The sequence below is a fragment of the Curcuma longa genome, chromosome 11 (genome assembly GCF_044706935.1).
Source record: "Curcuma longa cultivar G26 ecotype Majalengka, Jawa Barat chromosome 11, ITB_CL_G26_1.1, whole genome shotgun sequence".
Classification (NCBI taxonomy): Eukaryota; Viridiplantae; Streptophyta; class Magnoliopsida; order Zingiberales; family Zingiberaceae; genus Curcuma; species Curcuma longa.
The window spans coordinates 25,092,431-25,108,241 of record NC_133871.1 but is presented as its reverse complement, the minus strand read 5'-3'; the positions used below and the strand labels follow the sequence as shown (position 1 = coordinate 25,108,241).

General features: G+C 37.3%; 4 protein-coding genes across 4 annotated transcripts; 2 read left to right on the top strand and 2 right to left on the bottom strand.

Moving 5' to 3' along the window:
• The first annotated feature begins 1,392 nt into the window (after positions 1–1,392).
• Positions 1,393–6,090, top strand: LOC141842108 (uncharacterized). Its single transcript, XM_074730322.1, has 6 exons — positions 1,393–1,691; positions 2,814–2,906; positions 4,112–4,345; positions 4,454–4,556; positions 5,518–5,747; positions 5,856–6,090. The coding sequence occupies exons 1-6, from the start codon at positions 1,393–1,395 to the stop codon at positions 6,088–6,090; spliced, it is 1,194 nt and encodes a 397-aa protein (XP_074586423.1).
• A 1,280-nt stretch (positions 6,091–7,370) lies between these two features.
• LOC141837421 (WAT1-related protein At5g47470-like) lies at positions 7,371–8,873 on the top strand. The gene is made up of 7 exons (XM_074724827.1): positions 7,371–7,396; positions 7,487–7,552; positions 7,652–7,768; positions 7,959–8,172; positions 8,259–8,420; positions 8,509–8,660; positions 8,750–8,873. The coding sequence occupies exons 3-7, from the start codon at positions 7,671–7,673 to the stop codon at positions 8,871–8,873; spliced, it is 750 nt and encodes a 249-aa protein (XP_074580928.1). The 5' UTR covers positions 7,371–7,396; positions 7,487–7,552; positions 7,652–7,670.
• Positions 8,874–8,910: 37 nt separating this feature from the next.
• On the bottom strand, positions 8,911–12,037 carry LOC141839044 (metal tolerance protein 7-like). The gene is made up of 6 exons (XM_074726693.1): positions 11,768–12,037; positions 10,643–10,743; positions 10,166–10,411; positions 9,873–9,953; positions 9,531–9,761; positions 8,911–9,455 (listed from the first exon to the last, which is right to left on the bottom strand). The coding sequence occupies exons 1-6, from the start codon at positions 11,895–11,897 to the stop codon at positions 9,105–9,107; spliced, it is 1,140 nt and encodes a 379-aa protein (XP_074582794.1). The 5' UTR covers positions 11,898–12,037; the 3' UTR covers positions 8,911–9,104.
• Positions 12,038–14,737: 2,700 nt separating this feature from the next.
• On the bottom strand, positions 14,738–15,625 carry LOC141836980 (uncharacterized). The gene has a single exon (XM_074724468.1). The coding sequence runs from the start codon at positions 15,623–15,625 to the stop codon at positions 14,762–14,764; it is 864 nt and encodes a 287-aa protein (XP_074580569.1). The 3' UTR covers positions 14,738–14,761.
• Between the last annotated feature and the right edge of the window lie 186 nt (positions 15,626–15,811).

The following is a 15,811-nucleotide window of genomic DNA, read 5'->3' as shown; positions in this document are numbered from 1 at the left end:
TTACATTGATAGAGCCATAAATAAATCCGATTTTTATGAAAAAAAATTAATATTCAATTTGATAAAATGTATTTATATTGGTTTAATAAAAAATTAATATAAACAATTAAATTTAGATAATAATAAGTTTAATCTGAATAATTTAAAAATGAATTTATTTATTAGTATATATAATTTAATTGTATATTTTTTTTATTTTTTTTTCAAGTATAAATATAATATTTTATAAAATTTTGTCATTTTAAATTATTCACAATAATTCAAAATAAAAAATAATATTGTGGATGAACATTTGGCCTAAATTATAAAGATAATAACAATTGATAAAACATTTAGACGATAAAAATTTTGATTCTTATAAATTTCTAAAAGTATTTCTAAGAAAAAAACCTTCATAATATATTATTTTGTGTTAACGGGCCTAAATATACCATTATATTAATAGTAAGATAAGCAACAAAAATAAAGTCATGACCAATTGGACCTAATTGTTAAAAAAAGGGGCAAGAATTGAACCTAATTGTTAAAATAGACAAAAATTTGTCTCCTATTTTGAAAAATATCAAAACGGTATTTCAATGTTATTTTAGCATGATCTTAATTTAATGCAATTATGATTAAAATTACTATGTATATAAAAGTTATAGTTATAATTGCTAAAGCAATTTTGATAAATTTAAAAGAATTTTAAATTTTAATATAATAGTATTATTATGTATAATAATTTTTATTAAATTAAAGTAATTTTTTATGTTATAGCAGTTCGTTATAATTATTATAATAAATTGAATTATAAGTATTTTTAAAATAAAAAATCCTTTTAATAATTTTTATGATAATAAACATAATCCAATATTTCAAATGAAAGGTATAGTATCCGATCACTTCAATTAATCAGACTCACTACTACGAGGCATTCACTATCCCAAGGTTAACCCATTTAAGTTCGTTTTTGAATTAATTAATAAAATTTTAATTTAATCTATTTAAATTGTTATTGTTACTATTTCATAAATTAATTTGTTAATATTTTTAATCATAAGCGTTTAATTTAAATTTTTTAAATTTATTTAACTAATTGTTGAAGCAAATTCAACGGAGGAGTCTTAAATAACTTATATTTTATAAGCCTTTAATAAATTTGAAGTTAAGTTTTTGGCAAATTGCCTTATTTTTAAAATGTTGTTAAAATTTTGAAGCGCTAGCAAATAATTCCCAAAATAATAATAATAATAATAATAATAATAATAATAATAATAATAATAATAATAATAATACGTCTCGCGGCAATTCGAAGCAGCAGTCGCAGCAGCAGCTTTATTTGCCACTCTGCTCAACTACGCCAGCACCGATCGCTCTCGCTCGCCGAGATCTCCGCGTACTCACTCGCCCATGGCGACCTACTCCCGCACACACAGGGGCAAGCAGAAGAAGGCCACGACCCTCCTCATTCCGCTTCTGTCTGTCACTGCCTCCGTGGCCGTCGCCATTCTCTGGCTCCTCCTTTCGCCTCTGGTCCATCCTCCTCGCTCGCCGCAGGGGAGGGAGCTATCGAGAGTGTTGGATCGGAAGTACCTGTATTGGGGAGGCCGGATCGACTGTCCGGGAAAGCATTGCGACTCCTGCGCCGGATTGGGGCATCAAGAGTCCAGCCTCCGATGTGCCCTAGAGGAAGCTCTCTTCCTTCAAAGGTCCAGTCTTTCTTCCCCTTTTAAGGTCTTTCTCTTTCTGTCTGCCTCCCATCCTGTGCACTAGACGATGTTTATGTAAGCATTGTTAGTTTATTCCATGCTTCATCTAAATTATGCGATCAAACTAGTAATTTTTTTCTAGTCGGTATTTTGTTACTGTAATGGCTTAGTGCTCCTTCTTCATTTTTAGGTGCATTACCTTTTCTTCCATGATAGGGAAAATCCCTTTCAATGCGTTGAATAGGAATGCAGAATTAGATGATTGAATAGGAATGCAGAATGCAGAATTAGATGTGTCTTCTCAAGAGACTGCTTTTGGAGCGCTTTTTATTAACAACGTCGTTCTGTTGAAAATCTTCAGTCGCACTCATCTTCTGGGTTGGATACCATTTTCTTTGATAGCAGATTCTTTCTTTCTAGTCTGCGAATCTCTTGTAATGTTGGATACAACTTGATCAATTTAAAATATGAATAATCTATTTGTGAGTATAGATTATTGTAAAATTAATTTATTAGAGTGAATGATAAAATAAAAAATACTTAAATAAGATAAACTGTAAGCAATTTTAATTTGTTTTTGATTTGATCTGATGACAGCCCGTCCAAGGAGTATACTTGAATAGCTAACATTGATCCAAAGGGATGCATAAACTACTCGAAGGGGTGCATCTACTTGAAGGGATGCTTAGAGTACCTGAAAGGGTGCGTTTATTCAATTGGCTGCCTAGTCTACCCAAAGGAGTATTCTAGCCTGAAGAGTTTCCTAAACTACCCAAGGGGTATGTTGATGTTAACCAGTGCCTAGACTACCCAAAAGGGTGCATATACCTAACGGGGTCAATCTTTGGCCAAAATGCTACCTAAAAGGGTGTTGACTACTGAAAGGCATACATCTACTCAAAGGAGTGTCTCAATAGCTCAAAAGGATGTGTTGATGAATTGAAGAGGCGCAATCTATGTCGACATAACAACAATCTCATTGTACTGAACTTTAGATGATATGATAAGCTTACCATTTGAAAGAGAAAAGCTACATCAATAACAACAAATAGTCATTCTCTTTGCAAGTTATCTTACGAGTGGCTAATTTGTGCTTGTGTAATACATGGATTTTTCATGCAGAGTATTTGTGATGCCCTCTAGAATGTGCATCAACCCGTTGCACAACAAGAAAGGAATCCTCCACCAGCAAAGCAATGCAAGTTCTGATGAAAGGTGTGATCACATAGTTTCACTTGCAAATATCCATACTGCATAGAAGTTTATTTTCTTCATTTATTTCAAAATATCGATAAGTTTCTGACATTCTGACTATTCACTTTGGAATATTTGGAAAATTGTCATAGTTCATGATATCAATATAATCCTGTTTAGTTGGTTACATTTCACAAAACTTGAGTTTCTTTCTTTTGACTATATGATCCATTGCCTTCGGGGACAGAATTTCATGTTTTTCAAGGGATAGCGCATATGTAGGATGTTTGCAAACATACTTGGAATTTGATTATGCATCTATACATGTCTTCGCAAGGCATTGTATTGAGAATAGATGAACTCTCTAAAGTACTGCAGATGTGGCATCACAAGAAAAATGAAACAAAGGACCAAGAAACACTGGATAAATACATAAACATATAAAACAAAGATTTCTTAGAGTATTAAAAGAATAATAGCTAATATTATATAGAAATCTACTAGAACATGCTTAGTTGAAAATTACAAACTAGAACTTCTTAATGCAGCTAAAGGTAAGGATTTGATTTACTGCTGCTTCTCAAATCTATCTACTAGAACTAAGTCTGTCCCTTTAAAGTTGTTGACTACTTTTTGTTTTTTTTAGTCTTTTAGTCATTGGATGCTTGAGATTTATGTAGTCTACTTTATTAACATACATAATAGCTACCTGATAAAGAGTGATAATTATTTTTTCTTTCATTTGTTCAATAGTCATTTGAGACATAATCTTTCTATGACGGAAGCTAAGGTAAGTTGCCCCCGGACATTTTAGTTGAATTCAGGATCTTAGATACTATCAAACATAGTCAACTATGGGGTGTCAGGTTTGAATTCATGATCTTAGATATTTGCAAACATAGTTGATTATGAGGTGGCCAGGTTTCCCTGTGGTGCAGGAACCAGTGACTAGCCAATAGACGGGAGTTAGCTTACAACAACTAAGTCACTATGACGTTCACACTTATCTAATAATTCACAGCTTACTGATGTCCTAATAATTTGGTAGGTCCAAACTAAAACTTGGACGGTTTTTCTATTACACTTGTCGCAGCAGATGGATTGCGAGTATCAACAATATTGCAGACTCTTAGATAGTGTTAGGTGCTACTACAATTTTTATGCATTTTCTACTTCTAATAATTTGGATGTTAAAATGACTTTCTCTTATTCAAAATGCACTCCAGGTGGGCAGCAAATTCATGTGCAATGGACTCTTTGTATGATCTTGATGTCATCTCGAGTAAAGTAGAAGTGATATTTGACAATTCAAAGATGTGGTCCCATGTACTGTCAACAAGCATGAAACTAGGAGACAGTGGAGTGGCACATGTTGAAGGACTCAGCAGGGCTGTCCTAAAAACAAGTAGCTATTTTTCCAGTGTTTTGTTAATAAACCGTACAGCTAATCCCCTAGCATGGTAATACTTCAGGCTAGGGCTAGGTTTGTCATTCTTTTAGTTTTATATCTTCGAGTAAGCTTATTATCCAGCACTAGGCTTGGTAATGATAAATTGGTAACTGTCTAGGTTTATGGAGTGCAAGGATCGAACCAATCGCACCAGTGTTCTGCTTCCATATTCTTTTCTCCCAACTATGGCTGCCCCGAAATTGAGAGATGCAGCAGACAAGGTTCTAATTTTCTGAAACCTCTCTTTTTTAGGAGCAAAATTAGGCAAAATTAGGACCTTTGTATGAAGGAAGATGATACTACAATTGTAGAAAGTATCCAGATAAATTTGTTTGTTCAATCTTTCTTTTATAGTAATATTATAGTTGTTTGTCTCAACCCAGAATGTCAAGTGCATACATCTTTTTGTAGAATCATCACATGTCTTAATACTAGAATGTCAAACAAGACCATGCTTAGCTCATTCTTAGTGTCTTTGTTATCCTGTGATCGGTTGTGAGTTGAGAATAGTCCACCCAAGTCATCTACCACTCAAGGCCCAGATACAGAGCCAGCCTTGGTAGACTGATTCAATCACACATGAAGTTGGATTAAAGTTATGCTGCAAATTGTGACTGAACTCCTGGCCGATTCTTTCCTCCTTTGATCCAAAGAGCTAGTATTTCTTAGCTACTGGAGGTATCGAGTTGCATGTTAAAGTGGAGGGTGTGGTTCTTATCATGTCTACTTGAGGCATAGTGTAAGCTTGTTTTATTCCATTCTATTGGATTGAGTGTGTGTAGGGATTAAAGCTTGGCAAGAATATAATTATATACTTTTGCTCACGCCCATGCAATTTCTCCTTCATAGCAATCCCAACACACGTATCATATCCATAAAACAATTTAGCTTAAACCATATTATCAACATGTTAAAACAATATGGTTAACCTCAAACACAATGAAACATTATTCCCTGGTAATCATCACAATGGAAAGTTTGGAATCCCTGTGCATTTCAACTTTCTCCATTTCTTTTCTTTTCCCCTCTCCTTAGCATCTTCCTTATGACTAAGTAGTCTCCTTGCACCAACTACCTCAGGCACCAAGGTGTGACACTAGCCCTCTAGTCTCCTATCCTTCCCTTTTGGCAACACTACTTGTAACCATATATTGACCCTACTCTAAAGAATGTTTGCTGCAGATCAAAGGCTTGCTAGGTGATTATGATGCTATTCATGTGCGCCGAGGGGATAAGATAAAAACCAGAAAAGACCAGTTTGGAGTTATAAGGACCCTCCATCCTCACCTCGATAGAGACACTCGCCCTGAGTTCATTCAACAGAGAATAGCAAAATGGATTCCGCCCGGTCGTACAATTTTTATTGCTTCAAATGAGAGATCACCAGGTTTCTTCTCACCACTCGCTGCTAGGTACTATGTTCAGATCTTTTCTTTTGCTTAACTTGATAATCACTACTTGACAAACTCTCTTATATGGTCATCAACATAACATATAACTAAGTTGGACGCCATGTACAGGTATCAGCTGGCATTCTCATCGAACTTCTCGGACATATTGGACCCAGTGATTCGCAATAATTATCAGCTGTTCATGGTGGAAAGATTAGTCGTGACTTCGGCGACAACATATGTGAAAACCTTCAAGGAAGATGAGAATGGCAGAAGCCTCACTGATGACCCAAAGAAGAATGCCAAACGCTGGCAAATACCTGTTTACACCATGGAATCGAATAGAGTACCAGAAGAAACATGAATCTGTGTATCTTATCATGACTGATTTATGTGTGTTCTTGTTGTATATATACAAAGTTATCATTCTCTCTCTCTCTCTGGACTGCATTGTCTTTATGCTACGCTATAGCCATGTAACACAGTTAACATGGATTGCCGAACTACTTGTCTTCAACTTGGGTCAGCTTTGTGCTCACCTATTTAAGGTTGGGTTATGCTTGACATTAGGGTTGTTTGAACAACACAACTTTTGGTTTACTTGACACGTTTACAACCTATGTGGCACGATCTGCTTCCCTTAATGTGGTGCAAGGGTTGTAAGAGTGAAATGATCAACAATTTGACTAGCCAATTCATGATTTTATGTTCACATACTTCTCTATACTCGAACCATTTGTATCTACTGAAACTACTACTTATTTTGCAATGAAATTTTATGGTATTAAATATCCTTTGTAAGAATTATATTGATTATTACTATTTTTATTTGTATTATGGTTATCTAAATAAGGCCTATTTTTTTTTCTCTACATGCTTTATTCCATCCATCCACTTTTTCCCAAAGCATTTTCCATTGGGAAAATCAAAGTTCAAAGCAATTAATTACAAGGAATAGAATAAAGTTAGGGGTTTTGTTTGGATAACTTTCAATTTAACGGTCTTACATAAAAAAAATAGTGACATAATATCCATTGCTTTAATTATTATTATTATTATTATTATTATTCCATTACATAAATAATTAATTTCCGTTTCTCACAAAAAGAGTTGGAAATGTAAGGTATTAAATAGTTTGATAGACGTGCATTAATTATTGTTGATCTTATGTCAGATAAACTCATAAACCCCTAGATTAGAACACTAGATATGAAAGTAATTAACAAATTAATCATTCCTTTAAATTTTTGGATAAAAAAGGAAAGAAGGAAAGGAAAGGAAAGAAAGGAATTTTACAATAGGATGATTTTATTTTTTATTAAAAAATAGAAGAATCCTAACAAGAAAGAATATGACAATAATAAATATTCAATATCCAAGTGTAGCTACATTATATAAACCCCACAACAACAACACATTCAACACATTATAATCGTTTTAAGTTTCTACTATCAACAAGCTAGCTAGATTGTAAGCATGAGGCCCCTCAGTCACATGCTCACCAATGCCTTCATCATCCTTGGCCTAGTCGCAACACAAATCAGCACCGCCGCATACATGGTGTATTTGAGCCCCTTCCTTTCCATTGGCATGAAGCCTTTGTTCTTTATCATTTTGGTGAACTTTTTCATGTTCGAAATTATGCTACCATTCGCTGTCATATTCGAACGGTAAATATATATCCCTCGATCACCTCTACCTTATTCTTCGTGTGTGTGTGTCGATATATAACGATTACATTCGTGTTCAACTTACAATAGGAGCAAATGGCCGGCTCAACCAAGTTGGAAATTGATAATACAAATCAGTTCTATTGCTCTTTTAGGGTAACAAACTAAGACTAATCCAATTATTCTGTTATATGGTTTTTAATTTACTTATTTTCTGTAATTAATTTTAATTTCATATATATAATTATTCTTTAGGGCCACATTATATCAACTCATGATGATATCAGGAATGAAGATCACATCTCCTGCCATTGCTTCTGCAATGCCTAATCTTTCCCCGGGAATCATCTTCATAGTAGCAGTGTGTTTAAGGTAATCATTCGATTAAGCAACTAATCAATGCTTATTTATTCTCTTTTTAATGCACATATATTGCTTTCTTTAATGATTCTTGCATGTAATACATTCCAATATTATCATTTGAAGAGACGATAGATCTTGTCTCAACGAGTTAATGCGACAAACATTATATTGCTTGACGTACGGCGACGATATGTTGCAGGTTCGAGAGGTTCGACATCAAGTGCTGGTACACCAGAGTGAAGATCCTAGGAAACATAGTGTGCATTGGTGGAGCAGTGGCCTTCAGCATCTACCAAAACCCTTCATCTCCGCCTGCCAATTCGATCGACGGCGGCATCTTTGCCGGTTGGTTCATCGGTTGCTTATGCCTTTTTGGGGCTGTCCTGATGGTCTCCTTTGCAACAATTATGCAGGTAGGTATTGTTAATTTATCACCTCAATCTATCTGCCACTTCTCGACATGTTCAAGAACCATGCACAATTGAATTGTCTTGAGTAGGCTGCAACATTGATCGAGTTTCCAGCTCCCATAAGCTTGTGTGCCTTTGCCTCCCTGTTGGGGGCAGTTTTTACCGCGATAGCACAATTACTGATCGACGGGAAGATCGACGTCGGCACTTCAGCCATCAGCTGCTGGGATATCATCCGTGTTGCTCTAACGGTACACATGTTTAATTTGCAAAGTCACATGTATCATTTTCCTTCCTTCCTTCTATAGCCTTTCAGTGTTGGGTGCATGCGTAATGCAGAGTGGTGCAGTCAACTCTGCCTGCATTGGATTCATTTCGTGGTCTGTGAAGGAAAAGGGGCCGGTTTTCGTCTGCGTCTTTAGTCCCGTTCAAACCGTCTCTTCTGCCATTCTAACGGCAGTAGTTTTAGGCCAGTCGATCGGACTGAAAAGGTATGTACGGTTTCGATACTGATTCATTTGATCTATATATAGATTAGTTTGCTGATGAAGCTTGTTCTTGGACTTTAATGTTGCTGCAGCATCGTTGCCATGTTCCTCATGTTCTGTGGACTCTACGAGGTGCTCTGGGCGAAGACAAAAGAAGATGCTGCTTTCGCACAAACTACCACCGAAGACATTCAAGAACCTTTGCTACTACCATGAATACTTCTTCTCGAATAATTTGTGGAAGACGATGTCATAAATGAACTCTTTTGTTTCTGTAGTTTGAAATATGTTTCTTCTAAGTTTGATAACAGCCAGGAGTTGTTTTATGTCTAAAAATATGACATGAAAAGCATATAATAAAAGGAAAAAATATAAGGCATCAAACTATAATAATCCACTCTTCACGTTAACTTTGGCACAGCCTCTGAAAGTGTTTGCTCTTCTTAATCATACCTTTGAGTTTGTGCTGTGCTCAGGCCTATGAGTGAACTCAAAATCGACGTGCACAAAGGCTCGCTCGACCTCAGGGAGCTGCTCCAGCTTCACTTGCAGCGTCTCACCGATGTCGTGAGCTTGACTCAGCGGCATGTTTGCGGGTAGCACTATGTCGACTTCGACAAAGTAGTGTGACCCGAAAGTGTAGGCCCTCACTGTGTCAATGTGCTGGATCTCTTCGTGGTGATTCCAGATGAGGTAGGTCAACTTGGTTAAGTACTCCGGCGGTGCTGATTTGCCGACCAGTGATCCCACATTCTCGAGCACTGTCTTTGCCCATGTTCCAATTGTGTATAGAGCAATCTGTATTCGACCAATGTATGCTTGTAAAAAATCGTTGGCATAGTGATTAGTTCTATTATGTATCCGTTAACGTACCAATATAGCACCGATAGGATCCATCCACCAGTAGAATCTAACAGCAAGCAGTGAGGAGACTAAACCGATCGAGTTGGTCAGGACATCGAAGAAATGATCTTGGGAATAGGCCCTCACAATCTTGTTCTTGAAGCTGCGACAATAGAGAAAGAGGATCAACTTGACGACAGTAACTGAGGTCATGCTGCCAACCATCCAGAGTTCCTTCTTGGTATCAAAAGTGGGATGCTCCTGTAAGACAACATCGATACTGAACTTGTTATCGATCAAGCATCATAACTTAAGAAACAATTCTAAGAGTTGACATTTTCGATGAGCTGAACAATAAGAGATGCTGTGTACCTCGCTAATTAGCTGACGACCGGATTCTATCAGTACTTGAAAACCAAGAGTACCCATCACAGAGGCAAACACCACAATGCCCTGAATGTAAAACATAGAAATTGAACACTTTTAGACATTTTTGCGTAAACTAAATTTCGTTGTGGTTGAACAAGTTAAACATCAGTGTAGAACTGTAAATCCTTTCATAAATATTCAGACGAATTTGGTTAGCAACAGTGCAGAGTTATATTAGCAATAGAAACATGTCTAAAAGTTTTTCAGACACTTTAGAAATTAAAAACGTTACGTACCACAGGCTGCATTCTGTTCTTGCCAATAGGATAGCTATATTGGTTCGGTTTCTTCATTGCATAAGCCGTAAAACAAAGTATAAATCCCGATAAGAGATCCAATAGAGAATCAAGAGTGGAAGCTATTACTGCCATGGACCTACTTTCCACAGACGCAACCACTTTTGATACAAACAGCAGCAGGTTTACTATGTTTGAGACATTGATTGCCAGTCGTTCACTCTTTTCCAGTTTCTTCATCTCATCCTACAAAGATAAATCAAAACTTTCCATTTTAAAAACAAAAGATTGTTTTGGATCCAACAAAAGAAAAGAAAAAAGAAAGGCATGTGTTTTTTTGCAAGAATTTGGTAAATGATGCTTTAATTCAGAATTTATACATCATCCATGAGTGCTAGCTAATATTGCATCTCATCTCAATCACATGCGCAAGATAGAGAACAAGAAGAAAGATGATTACAAAGACATTTGCCACACCTCTGAAGGAGCAAGATAACTTGACATGTTCTCCATCTCACTGAATCCCTCCAGAAGCTTGACTTGCTGCTCGTAGTACTTTGAGATTTTGCTTTGTTTTCCTTGACAAAATATAAGGAACAGAAATGAATTTTAGGCACAAAGAGCACATGCAAACTTGTTTCCATGTTAACTACCTAATTGAAGGCTTGAAGCTTTTAGAAGACACCATTTGCTTTATTCCTATTCTTCAACTTGTTGTTTCGTTCCTATTTGTAGATTTTCTAGCTTTTAGAGAACTTGTTTCCATTAGCAGACATGACTTAAGCACCATAACACACATCACAAAATTATTTTGTATTTTCCTTTTCAACTCTTTGCCAATTTATGTAAAAAATCCTTTCCAATCTAGAATAGATTTAGTATAAGCAAGTCTTATGATACCGATTTTTGTAAAATAAACATGACACCAAATTGTGAAAAGAAAAAAGAGACAAAAAGAAAAAAAAAAAAGAAAGGGAGGGGAATAAAGTAAGAAGCTTTACCAGACTGGAAACTTAATTGAAAAGATTGCAAGCAAAAAAAAAACAAAAACAAAAACAATTGAAAGCGTCAGAATTTAGGAATTCCAAGATTAACACAAAGTTCCACTAATTCTTCTAAAACACATATGGATTCAGATATAGAAAAATTAATATATATTTTTCATTTTTCAATCTAAGATTCTACAGAACAACCCTAAATATTAAACAAACACGAACACAGCGAACAGAAGAAGAAAAGAGCTCGTCCCATGGATCGAAAACTCAGTATAATTAGAGCAAAATTTTACCCTGTCGAATTGGAATCTCCCATGATATATGAATTGCATCATTGACGCAGAATCCCACTGATTTCGTCCAATTATTTATTCTCATTCCTAAGCTAGTACTACTGGGTGGGGGTGCAATATCATTCGCAATATTATTCTCATTCCTAATCGAGCACCTCATTTCAAGGTATGATCGGCTAATTTTTTCAATCCTATGATTCCACAAAACAACCTAATATCACAAACAGGAGAAGAAATCAAATTTCCACGGATTAAAAAAAAATGTAAAAGAATCACCATGAAAATGTTAAGTAATACATGAAGAACGCGCATACCATTGCCACGCACAAAGAGTCGAGAAGCCAGAGGCGGCTTCTGGGGCAACTGCGGCAGCCGAACCCCACTCATGTTGAGCCTCCAGTTCGCCCTCGGCGACTCGCCCTGCGACAGCAGCTCCACGTCCATCGACCGCTAGCCGCCGAAACCAATCCAAACCCGAACCGAAGAAGGCGATCGAGAGGGGCAGAGAGCGAGAGGAAAAGAGGCAGAGAGAGAGAGAGAAAGGAAAAAAACAGAAAGGCGGCGTCATGAATGCAATTCCTTTGTCACTATAAATCAATCCTGGAAGCCTTCCATGATCAATCGGCGATCGATCTCAAATCCCCAGAACCCATCTCGATCCTTCGGGCGCGGGTCCTGCAGCCATGCCACGCGGGCGCATCTCCCCAACCAACGTGCCCGCATTGCGTGCTCCGAACGAACGCCATGGCGAAACTTGCGGGATTACATAACCGACTTATAACTGATTCCTATTCCGGGCCAGACCGAATCGGCCCGGTTCGATATGAACGGATCCAACTGTGGAAAGAGTAGTTGGGGCTTGTGTCGTGGTTTCCCTTAATTTTATCCTCTACTTACTGTAATGATATTTTATTTATCCGTTTTTCTTTTTCGCTTTTTTTTTAAAAAAAAAGAAATTAAGAAATAAAAAATATTAAAAAAAAGGTATAGTAGCAATGCAAGTTGAGAAGAGATGATTGCAATTTCAGCTTCATAGCTAATTGATGGTTTGTGGGAAATGACATGGCCCACGACTTTTTGCGTTAATAAATTTCATGTTCCTTTCGACTTTATTTTTATGGATTCTTTCTCACTAGTTGAGTCCAAATTGCTTTCTACTTTTATTTATTTTTGCGTGAGACACTAAAAGTCTACTAACTAGTGGAATATTTGTGTTTTAAAAAATATGGATAAATATAAAACATTCAGTTATATACATTATTAAATAATGCTAAAATTAGTTTAAAAAGTAGTCAATAAATTTAAGCTTTATTTATTAGAAAAAGCACGTGTCGAATAATCTATGGATTTAGGCGTATAAGTTATTTAAAATGATGCAGGATTACAAAATATAGAGATTATTAACTGAAATTCACAGAAAAATAATAAATTTCAAAATTAGATACGGATTTCAAAATTGAAAATACTACAGAATATTAGTTTCAGAATTAAATTGCAACTTCTACTTATATTCATTTTCATTTTCATTTTCATTTTCATTTTCAAGGCGATGAGATATTTTAAAATCGAATTCAAATAATGAGCGGCTCAGATTTAACGTTGTCCACCTGCTATGCAAAAGCAGGTAACCCCGATATCCAGCTGCTAATGGAAGATGTCACCTACGCCACCGAAACACCTGCAGAGACGTGATGTGAGCCCTTTGCACCAAAACACCTTCAATGGAGAATTACCTCTCAAGTATCTAAATGCCTCCAGCTTCTTCTAGTTCAGCATTTCAAGAAACTTCTAAGTAACATTCTAGATAAATACACTGATCACCTGCATGAGACTAAGAATGAGTAGCAGAAAGTTACTGTGTTTTATTTTACTCTAGCACCAGGTCTATCATACTCGACAAATAAATAATATGATTATGTGCAGCCCACATATGCTTTTCTCTTGTATTGGTTAGCAGTTAGGAGTTAGCTTAGCAAGAAACAATCCAATCATTGTGTAGTTAATGACTTTAGTACAACAAATCACAAACAAATATTGAATACAGTTGTACGTATTAGAATGCACATGCAAGCAAAAAACTGAACATCATCTAAGGCAACAAACTAAAATGATTTCTGAATATTGGTCTGCTGAGTATTGTATAGACACACTATCACAATAAAATTTGTTGGTTTATGCAGTTGCATACAAGAGGGTAGCGGCACTGGTATCTTTAAGCAGATATATATTTCAGAAACTAATTAATAGTTGGTCTTTACATTCACTGAATAGAACATAATGGTTAATTTATTCCATAGCATGTTATATGTATAGTCTGTATCTGTTAAACCATTGATACAAAGTTCACAATGTTATTTCTCTCCAGAAAACATGTTTATTATTGTATTATTGCCATTGTTGTAGTACTCTAGAGATCTATTTGCTTCCAAGACGAAAGCTCAGATTCAGTAGTGGCTTCCAAATACTGCACCAAGGGCCCACAGCAAATACCAGTTGGATTGAAGAGCAACATTAGCTAAAGGCTAGATAAGAACATACATATCTGAAACTACAGCAACAATGCTACTTTCTTCTTGCTTGAGAGGGGCATCCAGTGCATGCATCAGTTGCAGTCTTGTTGCTCTAAGGAGCACCGATGCCATAAAGAAAAGACGTGAAAAACAAAAATGAAACATCAACAACATAGAGAGTTGACATTTTTTTATAAAAAATCATATATACTTAAGCAAATGTCGATGCACTTTAACTTGTTTGTAGCGATTAGACTAACCTGAAAAATGAGAAGGATGATTTGTCAACTACTTTCTTTTTCAGTTGGTAATATGTATGGTACTGAGAATAATCCTACAAAACATTTAAACAAAAGCTAAAAGTGCATACCATTCCTCAGGAAAATATCAACCGCACTAATCAACTTGCATAAATTCTGTTTTGGCTTCTTAAGGTGAGCAGTATTTTTGTGTTGATAGTTCTGAATCATCAATTGGTATAACCTACTAAACCATTGTTAAAGAAATGGACAGGAATACTATGTTGGTATATTAAAACACAGATTAAACAATTCCATGGTTAGCGGTAGGGACGCATATCTGAAAATGGTTTACACGATGATTCTAAACCTCAGTTCAATATTCCTCTAATGCATATCTGAAGCACCATTAGTTCCTGTTGTACTTGAAAATTTCATAAGAGTATACTTAAACGAGATTAAGAAAGCAAGAACTATGACAATCAAAAACTCTATCAAAGTATCTACCCTTGAAACAGCAAAAGCACCCCTCTATTGCCTATCAGCAAGAACATATATTTCATGGATAATGCTGCTGATACCGTTGATTCCCTGTCCAATTCCTTCCACCTCCTCTGCAGTTTCCCCAAGGCTCATTGTTCGATTTGTAATGGCCGGTTTGATACTGGGGTCTGATATGTCTCTGCCCCCGGCGACCGCCTCCATCCCTTTTTCTTCTACCATGATCATAAGTTCTATTTTTTTCCTCGCAGGTTCCCCATTGGGCATTTCTCCTGTTGTCTTGACCAACAAAATCGGATCTTTCAGGACCGCTACTCCTCCATGGATCGCCCTGATTCCATGCGTCGACAAATCCATCACGGTTCAAGAGATTACGCTCCGGCACTTGGTCCCACCCGGTCGAGTGATCCCAAGCGTCGGCAACTCCACCGCCGTTCAAGGGATTAGGCTCGGGCACCTCGTCCCACCCGGTCGGCCGGATGTCTTCAAGAAGAACCATATCGCCGGTAGTCGAGGTGGCGGCAGGGCAGTCCAGCTCGCTATACTGCGGCGGCGGCTTCTCTAGGTCGGCGATCAGCTCCGGATCGACGACGGCGTCGTGGTCGACGTCATCGATGTACATATCCGGGTCGGGAAGGGGGATGCAGCAGGGCCGGCCGTGGTAGCGGGCGCAGTACCTGGCCTTGGCATTGCGGAAGGCCTCCGCCGCGGCGGAGTCGTCCCACCGCATCACCCGCTCCTGTATGTCGCCGGTCATCCACCGCTGGATCGCGCATAGCCGCTCCAACGGGATGCCGCAAGCCTCGCTGCAGAAACGCCTCTCCCACATAGGGACCAGGTGGCCGTCCGTTGCCCGACGATGGGGACGCGGAGACCGCCACGCGTCGGCCGGCCATCTTTCGCCGCCGCTCCGATCGGCCATCGCTCGATCGACAGAATATCGAAGCCCTATGTGGATTGAAGCGTCTCCGACGAGGCTTCTTGGTGGAGTATTTATAGGGGAGAAGAGGCCGGAGTACGAATCCAAGAAAGAACGAGGGTTCGAATGCCGTAGATCGTTTTAAAAGTAAAAAAAAAAAAAATCGATGTAAATTTTAAAATAAAAAAT

Bases quoted from the DNA above. Each gene is read 5' to 3' on its own strand.
- LOC141842108 (XM_074730322.1), top strand. From the start codon at position 1,393: ATGGCGACCTACTCCCGCACACACAGGGGCAAGCAGAAGAAGGCCACG. The intron at 2,907-4,111 runs GTGTGATCACAT...AATGCACTCCAG, and splicing joins AATGCAAGTTCTGATGAAAG to GTGGGCAGCAAATTCATGTG. The intron at 4,346-4,453 runs GTAATACTTCAG...GTAACTGTCTAG, and splicing joins ACAGCTAATCCCCTAGCATG to GTTTATGGAGTGCAAGGATC.
- LOC141837421 (XM_074724827.1), top strand. From the start codon at position 7,671: ATGATGATATCAGGAATGAAGATCACATCTCCTGCCATTGCTTCTGCA. The intron at 8,421-8,508 runs GTACACATGTTT...TGCGTAATGCAG, and splicing joins TCATCCGTGTTGCTCTAACG to AGTGGTGCAGTCAACTCTGC. The intron at 8,661-8,749 runs GTATGTACGGTT...ATGTTGCTGCAG, and splicing joins CAGTCGATCGGACTGAAAAG to CATCGTTGCCATGTTCCTCA.
- LOC141839044 (XM_074726693.1), bottom strand. From the start codon at position 11,897: ATGGACGTGGAGCTGCTGTCGCAGGGCGAGTCGCCGAGGGCGAACTGG. The intron at 10,744-11,767 runs GTATGCGCGTTC...TATTTTGTCAAG, and splicing joins ACTCTTTGTGCGTGGCAATG to GAAAACAAAGCAAAATCTCA. The intron at 9,762-9,872 runs GTACACAGCATC...GTTGTCTTACAG, and splicing joins GTCGTCAGCTAATTAGCGAG to GAGCATCCCACTTTTGATAC.
- LOC141836980 (XM_074724468.1), bottom strand. From the start codon at position 15,625: ATGGCCGATCGGAGCGGCGGCGAAAGATGGCCGGCCGACGCGTGGCGG.